The sequence below is a fragment of the Phoxinus phoxinus genome, assembly GCF_949152265.1.
Source record: "Phoxinus phoxinus genome assembly, chromosome: 6".
Lineage (NCBI taxonomy): Eukaryota > Metazoa > Chordata > Actinopteri > Cypriniformes > Leuciscidae > Phoxinus > Phoxinus phoxinus.
Window position 1 is genome coordinate 14,695,556 of NC_136881.1, and position 16,395 is coordinate 14,711,950.

Genomic DNA, 16,395 nt, shown 5'->3' on the forward strand with positions numbered 1-16,395 from the left:
TGAATGAGTTGGAAAAAACGACATCATAGGATGATATACTCTTGAATATATGGCTCGTTTCGAGACGGTGTGACTGTCAGGCACGTCAGAAAGTTCCAGAATATTGTGGAATGAATGAATTCAGTGTTTGTTACGGGTGAATAATTTAATGAGAATTTAACTTCAAATTTAAATAAATATGCTGTTAGGTAAGGGAGTCACAACTAATATTTTCATCCAAACTGTGACATACGTCCAAATGGAACAATTAACGGAAGATTAACGGAAAATACAAAAATGTAGGCTGGGGACTAAGTTCCAACTATCTGTAGTTGTTTGGATGGAGGCAGATCTGAATGCGAGCTTGAGGATGAATTTAAGAAAGGGACGGGATTAAAGCGGACAAAATGATTGGAGAAGTCTGGCATACGTCACCAGAAAGAAGTCTGTTGTTTCAACGGAAGATTGAGATAATATAATATTATATATTATATTATATTATATTATATTATATTATATTATATTATATTATATTATATTATATTATATATTATAAAATGCTGAGCTCCAAAAAAAAAAGAATCACATGCATGGATAAAACCAATAGTTCAAAATAAAATCAATAAGATGCATTTATAAAATGCTAATTTCTAAAGGTCTTGTTGATGGCGCTGTGGGTAAAAAGGACAAAAACATGTACAGTGTTTCGTTTTTGTCTATGTTTAAAGGGTGAACTTACCAAAACCTAACCGTCGTATCCTGTCAAGCAACAGATATAACGAACCTCTCTTCTTATTGGGATTATGCTCTCCTAGGCCACCTGAGAGAAAGAAACATACAAGGGAGTTATTTGAAGAATGCTGTAAGAGGGATTTCATAATGTTATGTTAAGCATTGAGTTAACTCTACTGCTTATGCTGCCTTCACATGCTATCGAAATGATCAAAAATACGATAATTAGCCCTCTCAAGTCATTTTTACCACTGGGGATCTCTGGGATAATTTTGATATTCAAGTTGCCAAGTTGGGTGGCTGCTGTGACTGCTGTCACTGGTATTCTTTGTTAGTTTTTTTTCCACAACTGCTACATCACCTTGTCTTGTCGTTAAAGTGGTGCATATTTGCATATTTGAAAAATGTGTGATAAGTGTATTGTATGTTTCATAATTGTTTTGTATGTTTTATACACAGCGAAAATAGCCTGTAATTGACCAAAATTCATGAATTGTCAGTAATCTGACTATCTAGATAGCGTGGTGAATGTTTATATTGTTAATGTCAATGAACGGGATGATGATTATCATTTTGGATTTAATAAGATTTTCCAAATAAATAGGCAAAAATAAATCTGGTGTCCCCCATGATCCAAGTACCTGAATGCGACAAACTCATAATCACAAGTGGGAAGTATAATGTCCGATAGCACGTGAAGGCAGCATAAAACCAAGTTTAAAGGGGTCATGACATGAGAAACCAAATTTGCCTTGATCTTTTAGTATAAAAGAGGTCTTTGTACCATTAAAACGTTTTGCAAGTTTCATAGCTTAAGACGTCCTCCCCATTATAAACGAATCATTTATTTAATCAAGCTCTAAATACAGCTCGTTCTGGATTCATGGTAAGAAGTGACGTCACGGTACGAAGTGACGTACCAGCGTTTGCATATGACCGCCTCCAGGCACAAGACACCTACGCTTTAAGCGCAAGGCAACTACGCTCATTTCGTATCGTTGTCGCGCCCGCGCGCTGCGCGCCTCACAAGTGTTCAGTCGATGGACAGCGAGTGGGTCTGTGTACAGGGAAATTACGATGCCGCGCAGATGTGCTGTTCCTGGCTGTGGACAAACAACATCTTTGAATACGCTGCGAAAGATCCAGTCGTCAGGGAAAATGGATGCACTTTATTTTTTGCGGACGTCTCAGTCACGGCAGTGTTAGTGAAGGTCTGAAGGATGACTGTTTTGAGAACAAATCCCAAAATGATGCTGGCTTTACCAGAAAACTGTTGCTCAAAGATAAGTCCTTGCCGACTATTCTGGGCTCAACAACGACGACGCAAACTGTAAGTAATGTGTTTAAAACTTTAAACTACTTTTTAAATACGCCGAATCCGCAAATGTTCTGGCTGGGGGCGTTAATAATTGATGCATAGGCACTGACGTTAGCCAATCATAACAGTGGGCGTTAACACTGAACTCTTAAAGGGGAAACACCCCCAAAACAGACTGTTTGAATCAGAGGATGAGAAACAGGGTGGGAAAAGGTCATAAATCACTACATTTTAAAAGTTTTTTGTAAAAACAACTATAGTAATACTATATTTGCACCTAAGGGAACATAATAATAAAATAAAAAAAAACATGTCATGACCCCTTTAAAATTGCACTAGTACCATTATGTTACATGAACGTAGTCACTTAGCCGAGAAACTTCCATCCCTGTCTGTCTGCCATTATCACACCTATTTTATCCATTTATCCTCACCTCTCCTCATCCCCCATTCGCCATCATCTTCTCCTTCATTCAATATATCACCTACTCTGTTCTTTCACTCCCAGGGTTCTCACTGAACATCTCCATTCACACATGTCTGTTCCTCAGCTATCTTCCTTTTGCATTTACCCCCCCCCCCCCCCCCCCCCTCCCCCCCCCCTCTCTCTCTCTCTGGAATTTATCTGATGCGGACAGGAAAGTGAGGAACAAACAAAACTCTAAATCCAAGACACAGGAAAAGTCTGAGCTTTGGGACTAATGTGCGCACAATCTCTCACACACTGTACTGGCAGGTATACAAGTGTGTGCTGCTGTCTACATGACAGCATCCTGATAAATCTGGAAATATCCAAGGAGGACCTGTCCTGACTGGTTTGAACATGCATCAGTTCTCCTGCTAATCATGGTCCTGATGCAGTTTGCCCTTTTTGCCCCGGTGGCACATCCTGTAACAACCCCACTCAGAACGGAAACGCAAAGCTGAATCCTTATCGTCTTTTTGGTCTCACTTCCGTCTTTGTGCTGCCAAAGACTCAGACGATGATAAAGGTAATGTTGCTGACAATGCTGCTGCCAGCAAGGTAAAGTTATCTTAGTCTGTGAGTAGTCATTACTCATACCAATGTTTTATATCATATCATGTTTTAGACACACTGACAGTTTAACATAACATGCCATTGGGAAAGACATGTACACACACATGACTGGTCAGTTTAGATAACAGCAAGGAAGGATTTTGTTAACAATGTTTATTCTAACTTACAAAGAAACACACACACACTTCTGCACTTTTCTCATTACATAAGGAGTAAAAGACAAAGACCTTGCTATGCAAACACACACAGTTGTTTGCTGATGGTGCAGTGGAATTGAGACAGGAGCATTTATCAAGTCTAATCACTTGAAGCTATAAACTCCCCAATAACTCCTCAATATCCCCACACATTCTTCAACTTCAATATGACTTTAATGACTTTAAATCACCCACAGCCCACAACACAATCATGGACATCTATTCCATCCGTATGACAGCTCAGCATCTCAGACTGATCAAGACATTATCCTAAATATACAATCCACAGAGGCTACTGACTGAGTGTGTGTGTGCCTATTTCTATGTGCCGCCCTGCAGTTGAAACTGCACAGAGGCCAGCACTAGATCAGAGAATTGAACGCCTGGAGGAAGGTCTGACATCAGGATGAAAAAAGCACACGAGGGGCTTCAAGGACTGAGTTAGACAGAAGCGCAAACCTTGAACTTGACTGTAGAACGAGTAATTGTTCTTGTTCTGCACCAGAAACCATTCACAACCCTTAGCAGCTGCTGACTGCAGCTTTAACCTTGTCTACTGTACATCTGCTACTGAACTCAGCTGAAAAAACATGTGTAATGTTCAGAACGATTTACAGACCGAGTCAAATTCAAACTGCTAAATCGCAAGTGTTTCACAAATCTTAAAAAGAACTGACTCATAAGTAGGGTTGGGCATCGTTTTGATTTGAACGATTCTGATTCCGATTCCGATTCTTCCTTTCGATTTCGGTTCTTTTCGATTCTCGATTCCGATTCTTTGAGGGGCGGAGTCATTTTATTTTGATCCGAATGTTCCAATACATATAAATAAAACATCTTCAGTTAACTAGCAGAGCATTCATTTTGTTCGTTTGATAAATAAGAGACAATCTAGCACTGAAATGTGCGATCATTGGCGTGGATACAGTGTTTTGTCTTCTGGCTCGTGCACACCGCACTGTCTTCACTCGGACACGCGCTTCAATCCGTTGAGGAGACTCTCTATTCGTTCCGGTGAAATCACAAAATATAATGCACACAAACGTGTCCCTGCTTGATATACAACCACTGATGAGCATAATCGGTTTTGATGAGAGAAAAAAAAAACTATACAAGTGCGGTTTAGAACCCAGAACATCTGTGACGCTTGACGAAAGTTCTACAACTGGACCATTAAGGTACACGTTAAATAAGCGCAGCGGATTTATGTATTTATTCATACGAAAATTCTCGGCACTGACAACATGTATTACATCTCATTAAACGACAAATTAAACCCAATGTACTATTTAAATCGATTGTTGGACTTAATGTTATTGTACATTATATATGTGATTTAGCATTGCATTACCAACCCCCACCCCACCTGTCTTGTTTTACACTTTTTAAAACAAAGTTACGCCACTGGACACTCCTTGTTAATTTGTACACCATGCAGTTTGTCAAGTGTTGCACTGTGCGAGTGCCGACTCAGGCTTTTTTAAAAGTGAAATAAAGCCACACTTTTGAGCGCCGCTTACCGTGCTCCATGGCTGCCTTCAGAACAAGCGCGGGCACTTTCGGAAATCCGGTGGCCACTATGGAAACCAAAACTTGCGCGGAACCGATGATCGGAATCGAATTTATTTTTCTCTAAACGATTCCAATGGCATTGTTATTTTTTAAACGGTTCCAAGTTGGAACCGGTTCTCGATGCCCAACCCTACTCATAAGACAAATTTCTTTGCAATTTGGCCAATTTTAAACTTTTGTTGAGTCTGGAGCCCTGTGATATCTGATGTGTCTTACCAGATGTGTGTCCCTGTCTCCCATGTGACTGCTGCGAAAGCTCTATCGTCCCATCGATCTGAAACATTTTCAAGTCCTCTTCATCCAAGGCAATATCTCCCCAAAATACAGCTGGAGAAAAGAAACAGAGAAGGATATTATTAGAGGACACAAACACACACTCGGGCAGCATCATAGATTGATGGTCTGAGTGCTGGCAGACACGATTACGACTCAGATCAGTGTGGCCTGAGCTATTGGCTGATGCTAATTTAAGGTTTGCTGCATATGCAATCGATCGACAAGTTAACATGAGAGGAAACATCTTGGGTTGTCAATTTGCCCTTCACTCTCGCACCCTAAGATGCCGATTAAAAATTAACATGGGGAGTGTCAGGGAACACATACATACTTCCTGTTGGGATCTTACCAACCCTGTTCATATAATGTCTGCATCATGCTTGTCCCAACATTCCTATTGTTCAACTACAGTTATGACTCATGACATCATGCATCCTTAAATTAGCCTGTCGCCAAGGAAGTCATAGAGGTGGCCATGAAAAAGCAGATAATACGCCATTTGTGTGTGCGAGTAGTTTTGGCAGGTCATTCACTCCTCCACCTTGATATAAAACAATAAACAATGAGGACCATGTTTTAAGCTATCTTGATTGTTCCATATTGGAATAAACTTTGCCTTTGTGCATGCATGTGTGTGAGCATATGCGTATGTACACATAACGGTGAACTGCACTATTGTTTGTGAGTGTATGTGCACGTGTGTATACAAGCATCCCCCATCAATTCCTTGGACATTGTTCAGCCTGAATCGGTGATTGTGTTCCGTATCACATTCATATAAAGCTGGAGTCTCCTGTGGATCACACCCTTCATAGAGAACTAATATTAGCACTGATCTAACCCCACTCCACTTATCTGTGGGACTCTCTACAGTCTAAAACACTTTCACTGCACCTTAAAATAAATTCAAATATAACTAAAAATAAATACATATATGAATTTATGAATGTAAATTTAATACAAATTTAGTTTTATATTTACATTTATATGTTTTAGATTACATAGCCTAATATTTATTTTAGAATTATTTTGTACAATACTTTAAAAATATTATTACATAGTACATTTTTCACACATATAAATGTCATTTATTTTAATCATTAAAAATGACACGTTTTACTTACAGAGAGCATTTGCAGGAAATTATATAGTTGTTAATTATACAGAAAATTCCAAGAAAAGCGTACATTTTTTATATTTAAAGATGCAATTGCAAAGTTGACTTTTTACAGTAAATCACTGTGTGGTCTTGAATTGCTTCTTCCACGTCACACACAGGTATTTGTCCATCAGCACAAGTATATAAATCTAGCCCCTAGACAGCTAAGCATATTTCAGTTTCTGCAGAATAATTTTATATTTAAAAGCAGGCATGAGGTCTCTCTACAGTTTTCATAACAGCCTTGACAGTGAGACAAGACAGCGTGAAATATGTCTCCATGTTAAGGCAAAGTGCCTTCGACTTGACCGCAGAGGAAAAGGCTTTGTGTTGAATTTGTACATTGATTTGGCAAGTCTGGGAGTGAAGCCCAGTAATGCCTCAGCAATCATGTATTTGTTTAACATCAATGAGTCTTTGACAGCACATCTTAACTTAGCACCAGTCAATATCTTCAGCCGCGATGATCGATAGACAGAGCAGAGGCTGTCTACTTAACAATCAAACTCTAGAGGGGAAATCAAATGGTTTGTGACTAACATGTAACCATCACAGTCACATGGGATTGTTAATTGTATAGTGTCTCTTTCATTGAAAGTTAAATGTGAAAAGTCGAATCAAACTCATAGATTAACAGCTTTACATCTGCTCAAATGGGAACAAAGTGTTATCTGGGAACTGTAGTGAAGGAGGGGGTTGGCAAATATGAAATGCTAATCTCAATTCCAAGGATATTGTAGCGCGGTGGGAGGTGTGTTTTAATCTGGGTGCAGTGATATCCTCAAATAAAATTGTGAATTAAAATGGGAGATTATCCTGGAGGTCACATTACAGTTCCAAATGAGATACACCAGGTTATCCTGGAAACATCCCAGTTATTCTTACTGTTTCCTTTGAATGATTTAAGAGTTAAAGGAGAGTAGCCTATTGCTGTAACTAACTGTGCATCCACTTTGAGTGAACTTGTCTCAGCAAGAACATAGACACTGAGAAATATTTACTGCATTGCAAAAGTGTGTTACATTCAGTTAACCACTTAGTATCTCAGATAAAAGCTCTGTTTCAGAACCTACATAAACAGCATTTTTATGCATTAGAAGCGGTGCTCTTCACACAATGCAGCATAACTATCCAACATTGTGGATAAAGCAAGAATATAAATATACTTAGATTTAATAAATAAAACATTGGTAAAAACATGGATAAAAAACATCGCAAAATCGTCTTATTTTAATATAATATGTATGTGCTACACTATAACTAGTGTAGGATTTACTTTGAAACAGTTTTCCCAGTTTGTAAACTGCACAAATAATTACAAGGAAACAAGAAGTAACACGTTTAATTTAATGTAGAAAAGAAGAAAGACTAAAATCGTATTTTCTTGTAAAATATACTTCTAATACTTCAAATATTTCTTCTAAATTATACAATAGGCTAATCTTTATTAAGAATTTCCTAAAATAATTTCACAGTATGTTTTATGTATAATATCTTATAACTTTGTTAGGATCAATTGTACGTTTTTAAATGCAAAAAGCATGATGTGTGTGAATGGCTAAGGCCTATGATATCAAGACAGCTCATTAGGCTTTAGAACAGAGCTGACGACTGTATACTTGAATGAATAATGGCCACTGATCACCTTCTCTTGTAGTCAATCCCTTCAGTTTTGACAGACTGTTTTTGTACACAGTGACAGCAGATGTTGTGGAGAATCCTGGAGGGAGGCTCTGATGAACACACACTATGGGCTCAGAAAGTCTGACCATATGTTGACGCTTCATTACTGTGATGTCAGTTTAATACCAAGAATCCCTTCCTCATTAAACCCACAGAAATACAGCTGAGACTGATGAATGAGTATCATGGGAGCTGAAGGATGAGTGGGGTGTTTCTGTTTGTCAGTGACACGCGTAATCTGCGCCACATGTCAGAGAGACATGACGCAAAGCATTTTGGGTGACAGCCCAAAAAACATTCCTGCAAGCTTGATCACAGGAAGGATCAGGGACAGACAGACACACTCAAACAAAAACACAATTCCAATAACTGCTTGCTGTCACCTTGCATCCTCACAATGTTAAAAACAGACGTCTTGTTTTTGTCAGAACAAAGACATTTCAGTGGACACCTGACTAACTGAAAAAGCAATATTTTTCACAAAAACTTTCACTGGTCCTGAGACTAAACTCAACCACAATCGAAAATGCTTTGGATCCCACCGCTCAAGAGAGTCCGGCTGAGTTATAAGCATCAAGGGCCCGTTTACACCTGGCATTAAAATCCATCTCTGTGAATCTGTGATGAGATCACAAGTGGTCAGCTGAGGCACATTGCAGTTAACACCTGGCAGTAACATGCATCTCAAATGTGTCTCCTGTGATTGGAGGGAAGGGTCACAGATTTTGAGACTACATTAATCACTCACTATGTCAATGTGTTACTGCATGTTTATAAAGTGCAAAAACGAAATAAAAGCAAAAAACGTCCACACATTTGTGTCCAAATATATATTTATGCAAAAACAATGTGGCCAAAGATGCCTGTATGGCAGTGGTGCTTTAAAGAGTATTCATTTAACGATCTTAAAGTCTTATGCATGTAGCAGGGTTGTCACAGTACCAAAATGTCATAGTCAGTACCAATAAAAGTAAAATGTCACGGTTCTCTGTACCGATTTCGGTACCAGAGCAAAAACTGTTGAATTAAGTAGTACTTTTGTCCCATTTTTTGTCTCGTCCGTTAACTATCCCCGTCAAACATTGCAGTTTCCAATTCAATCGTGCATTATAATACTGTTGTCAATTCAGAAACGTTGCAGTGTACTTAGCAGCATGAAAAACTAAACGTGTATTCAGATTGTGATTGGGTAATAAACCGTAAGCAAGAGAAGAGCCCTCCTTTTATAATCACTGAAGCTGTCAATCTCTAAAGCGATTTTTGAAAGCGATTTTACATAGATGTTTGTCTTTGATATCCCACAATCCTGTGCTTTCTAATCTGTGCCAGTTGAGCTAAAAAATAGAGAAGGTGTCTAAAATGCGTGGTTGGTGGTCAGTTTGTGTATAAATGTACGTTTTTGACCAATGTTTTCCATCGTTGATGTCATTTCAAGCGAGATATTACTACTGTAGTAATTCAAAATTTGCTTAGTTTTCACCTCAGCTCTCTCTATTTTGCTATAGATCATTAAACCAAAATTTGCAAGTTTAGATCTTATCCAGTGCTTGCATTTTTCCGAGATTACTGGCTGGTTTTAGGAACAGAACTTAACATAACAACACCTTTTTACCATAATGTTGGAAATTTGCCAAAAAAATGTGATGTGTACTGTATGTCAAAGTCAGTTCAGTAAGTTTTATGGTCGAAATGGCGAATAACAACAAGGCTTCGGCTATAAGTGCAACGATTTGATTGTTTGATTCTGGAGTCAATTTATATCTGTATTTATCAATGACTACTTGTGATTGTCCAAAACTGATGTTAAAACTGGTCTGGGAGAGACCAAATCCACCACTGTCAGACAGACAAACTTCAGTCAGTGCCACTGTCGGAGCATCAAAGAACCTTTTCACACGTCAGTATGTGTAAAGCCGTTATTGTTTAATTAGCGAAACACATTCTAGGAGGAAGTGCGCGGATTGCTGACTCATTATTCCCTGCTCCAAAACAAACAGTCCATGGCGAAACAGAGTGCTGACGCTGGAATATTTGGGAATTCTCGGAAGCTGGCTGTCCGGTCAGAGTGCTCCTGGAAAATCCTCTTTTATTAAACTCGACTCCACTGACCATCTCCATTTCACACATATACAACAACTCATCTACTCTGATTATGACAAGCTGATTTCAGATACAAGTAAAAGTAAAAGAAGTCAAAGAGTCAAGAGCAGTCTGATGAGGTCTTGAATGCTTTGAATTTTAATGTGAGTGTGTCGAGACATGTGAAGGCAGGCTGATGTCATGTGTGATGATGTGCTGTACATTCAAGTAATACTCAGTCAATTTGTCAGTGTATAATCAAATTCAGTATATTTGGCCACACAACTCTATACATAAACTTTTGAATTGCAGACACTTACAATACAACAGCAAGTGAAAGTTTTTTTCCTTGTCATTCACTCGCAGCTTTGCTGTGTGCACAGATTTATGGGGAAAAAACTATTTTGTAAGGGGCATGAATGAAGGTGTGTGTGTGTGTGTGTGTGTGTGTGTGTGTGTGTGTATGTGTGTGTGTGTGTGTGTGCATGTGTGTGTGTGTGTGTGTGTGTGTGTGTGTGTGTGTGTGTGTGTGTGTGTGTGTGTGTGTGTGTGTGTGTGTGTGTGTGTGTGTGTGTGTGTGTGTGTGTGTGTGTGTGAGAGAGAGACAGAGAGAGAGAGAGATTCTTCTCAAGCTAAGTGGCAGGATGCAGGCTACCAGGAAGAGATAAGTGCCTGAATGAAGTGGGCTCCCACATTCGCCACACACACGCGCAGATACACACACAGTGAGGGAAATCAGCATACAAAGAGATGGAAATGTGTTTAGTGCACTCTAATGGCACGAGATAAGCACACGGCCAAATATTCACATTCTGTTTTCCCAAGAACAACAGCAGCAAGATGATCAACCACACAAAGTCATTTCCACTGTACACACACACATATATACAAGGTCATACGCAACATGTAAACAGATGGTCATGAATCTGACACGTATGTAGAAGTGGAATTTCACCCGGCTGCACCATGTACTGTAATATAAAATAATCACAGTTACACAGACTCAAAGATTAAATGAGAGAGCAGACTACTGTCAGACTGACATGAGTCCCTCCCGCACATTCATCTGACCAGCTGTTCCAGTACTAGTGTCTGTATGCAGAGTCCAAAATTAATACTAAGTACCAAATGTGGATAAAAATTGGCTTTGGTTAGTCAATGAAACAGTGTTACTCAGAGTGGCTTTATAAGGGGTTACACGGTAAAAAGCTGATTTGTAAAAATGGTGGTACTCGCTCATGTCAAATCAAGTCAAATATATTTGTATAGCGCTTTTCATAATACAAAAAGTTTCAAATCAGCTTTACAAAAAATCATGTTTATAATATCGTAATATCTGCATGCCTTAGATGGATAGTTCACACTAAATTCTGCCATCATTTTCTAACCCTCAAGTTGTTCCATCCAAACTTGTATGAGTTTATTTCTTCTGTTGAACATAAAAGAAGATATTTTGAAGAATATGGGTAACTAAAAATGTTCATGGAAGTCAATGGAGTCCATCAACTGTTTGGTTACTGACATTCTTCAAAATATCTTCTTTTGTGTGCAGCAGAAGAAATAAATTCATACAAGTTTGGAACTTGAGGGTGAGTAAATTATGACAGAATTTCCATTTTTGGGTGAACTAACCCTTTAAAGTCACATTTAGCAGATTAGAACTGGGCGATACTATAGTTTACATTTTGCAACAATACAAGCAATCAAGCTGCTGTATGTATAGTATATATTGTCATGTGTGTATATGGCCACCTATATGTGAGAATGTATATGGATAAAGACAAAGTTGGACATGCATGTCAGAGATCAAATTAACTCTTTGTAAAATGCATATATAAAATAATGCGATCATCAACATTAAACAGCATATAAATCAGAACTGCCTAATGTTACTGAATGAAATGTCGACCCAGGATGAGTTACAGGGCTGTGCAAGCATTAGGACTGTTGATGGACTTAATTTACTCTATCTATATGTTTAGATCATCTTTCTGAATCCTATCCTGACAAGAACCTGATTTTCTCAGCTTTTTGCTCAAAATGTTGCTTTTTTAATGAAACTTATACCGGTACTTAACTTATTCAAGTGTTGATAAAAAAAGAATGCATGAAGCTAGAATAAAATGTGTTGTGTTTTAAGCAGTGAATCTGTTCTTTCTTTTGATATATTATATGTTTAGATATTCATAATATCTATTCATAATATTACATTTTTGTGAAAATGATAAAAAAAACGCTGGCGGAAACTTTTATTTTTAAAAGTTTTTAAAAATAAAAACTTTTATTTTTAAAACGCTGACAGGAAAAGAGTTAAAGACAAGCAACTGTCTCCTAAGAAAACAGCATTTATGCATGTCAGTTATAGTAAAAAAAAACATCCATTGTCAGTTATAGTAAAAAAAAAAAAAAAATACATCATTGCTGGAAGTAGTTCTCAGCCATTAGACAGCCTAATTATGTTGTTCAATACTAAACTTGAGGACTAGCCTATAAACTACAACTCCACAAAATCAAGCACTGCCCTCTATGAAACTAATGGAAAAAATGAATGTGTAGCCAATGAAGATATAGTGAGGAATGAAGTGCAGAAAGTATCTGAGAGGAGCTGCAAATATTACAAGTGAACGATATAAAGGAGAAAAAAAGGGTAATATTAAAGTATAGAGTTCTAGTGGGCGTTGTGTACTTTGATGGGCGATCCATTACTACAGCTTTTTGTATACCATATAGTGTATGTAAATGTACCCTTATCGTATTCTATTTTGCACTTGTATTACTCTTTACTTACTATATTACTTTATTTACCTGACTTTATTTATTTTCTGTATTGTATATTTCACTACTAGTATTGTGTAAACACTTTGGCAATATCCTAAATGCTGACAATAATGCCAATAAAGCTTTGTTGGTTCGATATGAAAATGCACATCAGCTTTTTTTTTGTTGTTGCATGTTTGCCCCTTAAGCTAAGCCTGTCCGCATACACTCCCAGTATACTCCCTCGGGTTTGTTTATGTTTCTCTTGCCTAAACAAGGAGGCGTGGGCTAAATTTGCATAATCAGAAAAGATTGGTTATTCTGTGGCAACAGTGTCGTTAGGTTTACAATGTCTTAAGATAACAGAAACAGATAACATCACCTAATGACTGTATAATGTAACTAGCCCTTTAGTGACCTATTGAAACCAATAGAGCTCCTGGTTTCTGTAAACACGAACCAAAGTCCTAAACAATGCACTTACCTCATTAATGAAGCTAATAGCCTTCTGTTATGTCAACCAAAACAAACCATTACCAGAAACTCATGAAGGTGATACACTTTGAACATACAGAAGTAGATTTTGACGTGTTTCAGGTTTTGCAACCCTTTGGCTGAAATGTCTAAATATGTACAATGAACAACTGCAATACTGAACCAAAAAAACTTGCCTAACCAAATAAGGCTGCATTATTGGAACAATTTCAACAGATGATCTAAATAGCTCTAGATAGCTTCTAGAATTAATCATTCTAGAATGATTGGGGTGATTTTATACAAAGTGAATCTGCATTAAAAATAATAAACACATTACAAGCATTGATAAATACAATAGAACAAAGATACAAATGAAATAAACAGGGATTTATGTTTTTGGGTAAGTCTAACAGTATTCAGGTACAGAAATTGAATAATCAAATGTAAAAATAACTTTGCTTAGTCTTTACCGTATAAGTAAAATTAGGGCTGCCCTCGACTAAAGCATTTTCTAGTCGACTATTAGTCGTTCATTTAAGCGATTAGTCGACTATCTCACGTGTATTATTATTAATAAGCCAAATCATAATAATGAGCCTTTAATTGCCTGTACAAAGCCTAATCAGCGCTCAAGCTCACGCATAAAGTATACCGGCAAAAGTATAGGCCTAATGATTATAATTTATAGATAAACTAGCTGTGTTTTCGGCTGCAGTGATGAAGTTGAAGATGCTGACTAGTAGTCTCTGCAGTAGTGCACGCACCTATTTGTACGTTTCATAACATAATCTGAGAATATTTGTTTTCCATTTGAATCGGTTCATTTAAAAATAGAAATTTCAAACTTTCTATAGATGTATTTATCATGTCTGTGAGGAAAGTTCACTCTGGGTTTCGGTTTATTTCTTGCCGCGCTCATGTTCACAGAGACGGAGTCTACAGAAAGCGCATCCTGATTGTTTTCTTAACAAAAGCACAACGTTTAGTTATTGTGCACACAAATACATTTTTTCAGTGTTGAATGACGTATTAGGCTACTCTTGACGTAAGACCAAAAATGAGAGTATTTTAAGTTAAATGGAAAGTGATCAAGTCGGTGCCTACATGTCATGCAGTAAGCACGATAATAGCTTCAAAACAAACACTTGAATATGCGCCTAATAGTGCACATTTATATAGGTTAACATTAAAAAGCCAGAAGTCATGTAAAGTTGCTACTACTTACATGTTTCAAATGATAAACCATATTTGGGGTCTGTGTTTTCCTGCACATTTTGTTATTAGCACAAGGAACCGCCGTTAACATATTTCCCTCGCAGACTGCGTGACTTCTTTTTTTTTTTCGACTAACCAACTAATACAATTTTTGGTTTAACGATTAGTCGACTATTAAGGGGCAGCCCTAAGTAAAATATATTTATATTTTATTTAGATTTAGATTTTTATTTAATCATTGTTAAACCTTATTTTTAAAAGTCATTTTCTTTTTGTATTTTGTTGTATGATTAAAATTATTGACAAACGGCAGCAGGAATTTTATGCGGCTCTCACTATAAGAGATAAAGCACGGATCGAATATAATGATACGCATCCGTTTTCTTTCTCAATTGTTTACGTTCACGTGAGCAATAAACGACTGTGCTTATAACTATCCGAGACAGGCATCTTGACATAATTTTGCATGCATGCGTCCACTCAAGCACAAACAGATGCGAAAGAGAACGGAATTCAGTGTTCGCGTGCTTTGTGCTTGGCTCTGTAGGAACACACAGAAAACAGCGAGCGGGTTACGAATTTGCGTCTTCTTGCACTCAAATTATTTAAAATCGCTTGAATGTTTAAACTGACAGTACCTAAAACACGTGATAAAAAAGTGATAAAAAATGATAAACTTTCGCTCTATGATGGTTAAACATTTATGCATTCATGCATTTCGAACTGTGGGCCCTGGTCCGGATCACGTATCAACTACGATCCCTATACTTGACGTCGCACTTCCTGCAATGTGACTATCACTGATGTGCACATCACGATATCGATGCTAAAAGGATATATCATGCTAGCCTGGCTCCGCCCTCCTACGTACTTACGCTCAATTTTCATTTTCCTTCAGTACTACGTCTGGGCTTGTGGTATATTCTTGGGATTTCTCCGATCAATTTTTTACCGGTCCAACCAGCGAACAGAGGGAGTGGCTGAGAACGATGACGTTGAGGTCTTGCGCTAGTTTGAGTTGACATACGTCACGAGACTCACAACCAAACGTTAGCGATTGGTTATGGCAGTTCCAGAGTGGCTAGTTTTAAACTTCAACAGAGTACCCGCCTACAAGGAAGTTAACGCTTGTCAATGGAGAGTGGCCAGACTCTCTGTACAAATGAAATGTAGCCTACGAGAGTCTGGTAGGACCAGGCTAATATCATGCAGCCCTAACACCAAACCCTTCCATACAGTAATTAAGGAAGTGAATAATGTCTAAATTTATAGTGTCAAAACATGAATTTTATTGGTATGGTTTGGCCTAGTCTACACAAACGAGAAAAGGATATTTAAGCAAAAGTGTGTGTGTGTGTGTGTGTGTGTGTGTGTGTGTGTGTTCAAATACTTCTGACCAAGGTTTAAAACTGTAAGCCTGTACACAATTAAGCTAAATTTGGGTCCATTCATCTGAGAGGAACAGAAGCTCCCACCCCCCCCATTGACACCTTATATTTAATTAGCATGGCTATTTCTGCTAACACACCAACACATCGCAGATATGCTAATGCAAGGCTACACTGCGAACGCGTAGGTAAAATGCTCCATCAGCTAAGAGAGTGGCGAGAGCTGGATCGAACACGCTCAATGACCTGGACAGTTTTTGGACGGTCAGCATTTCACCTGGTATGATGCAAAGATCTTTAAGCACTGTAACTCAGGCTTTTCCACTAATGCATATCACGACTGTAGCAACTACATATAAAGTTGCGGTTTATGAATTACAACTGTTAAAACTTTGATTTTAATATTAACCTCATGATGTTTTAGAGCACTGTTTTATCTTGGGGCCACTGTCAAAAGTAGACTGAATATTAATGGTAGCTTGTGATAGCACATTAACCATATATGAAATATTATCCTGAGTAGG

General features: G+C 37.9%; 1 protein-coding gene across 4 annotated transcripts in view; it reads right to left on the bottom strand.

The window, feature by feature from the left end:
- tll1 (tolloid-like 1) overlaps positions 1-16,395 on the bottom strand; it is a 55,723-nt gene that overhangs the window by 26,515 nt on the left and 12,813 nt on the right. For all 4 annotated transcript variants that reach the window (XM_079616812.1, XM_079616814.1, XM_079616811.1 and 1 more), the window contains 2 exons: positions 5,054-5,164; positions 719-799 (listed from right to left, as the gene is read on the bottom strand). In XM_079616812.1, coding sequence (XP_079472938.1) covers positions 719-799; positions 5,054-5,164 — 192 coding nt within the window. The remainder of the gene's footprint in view (positions 1-718; positions 800-5,053; positions 5,165-16,395) is intronic.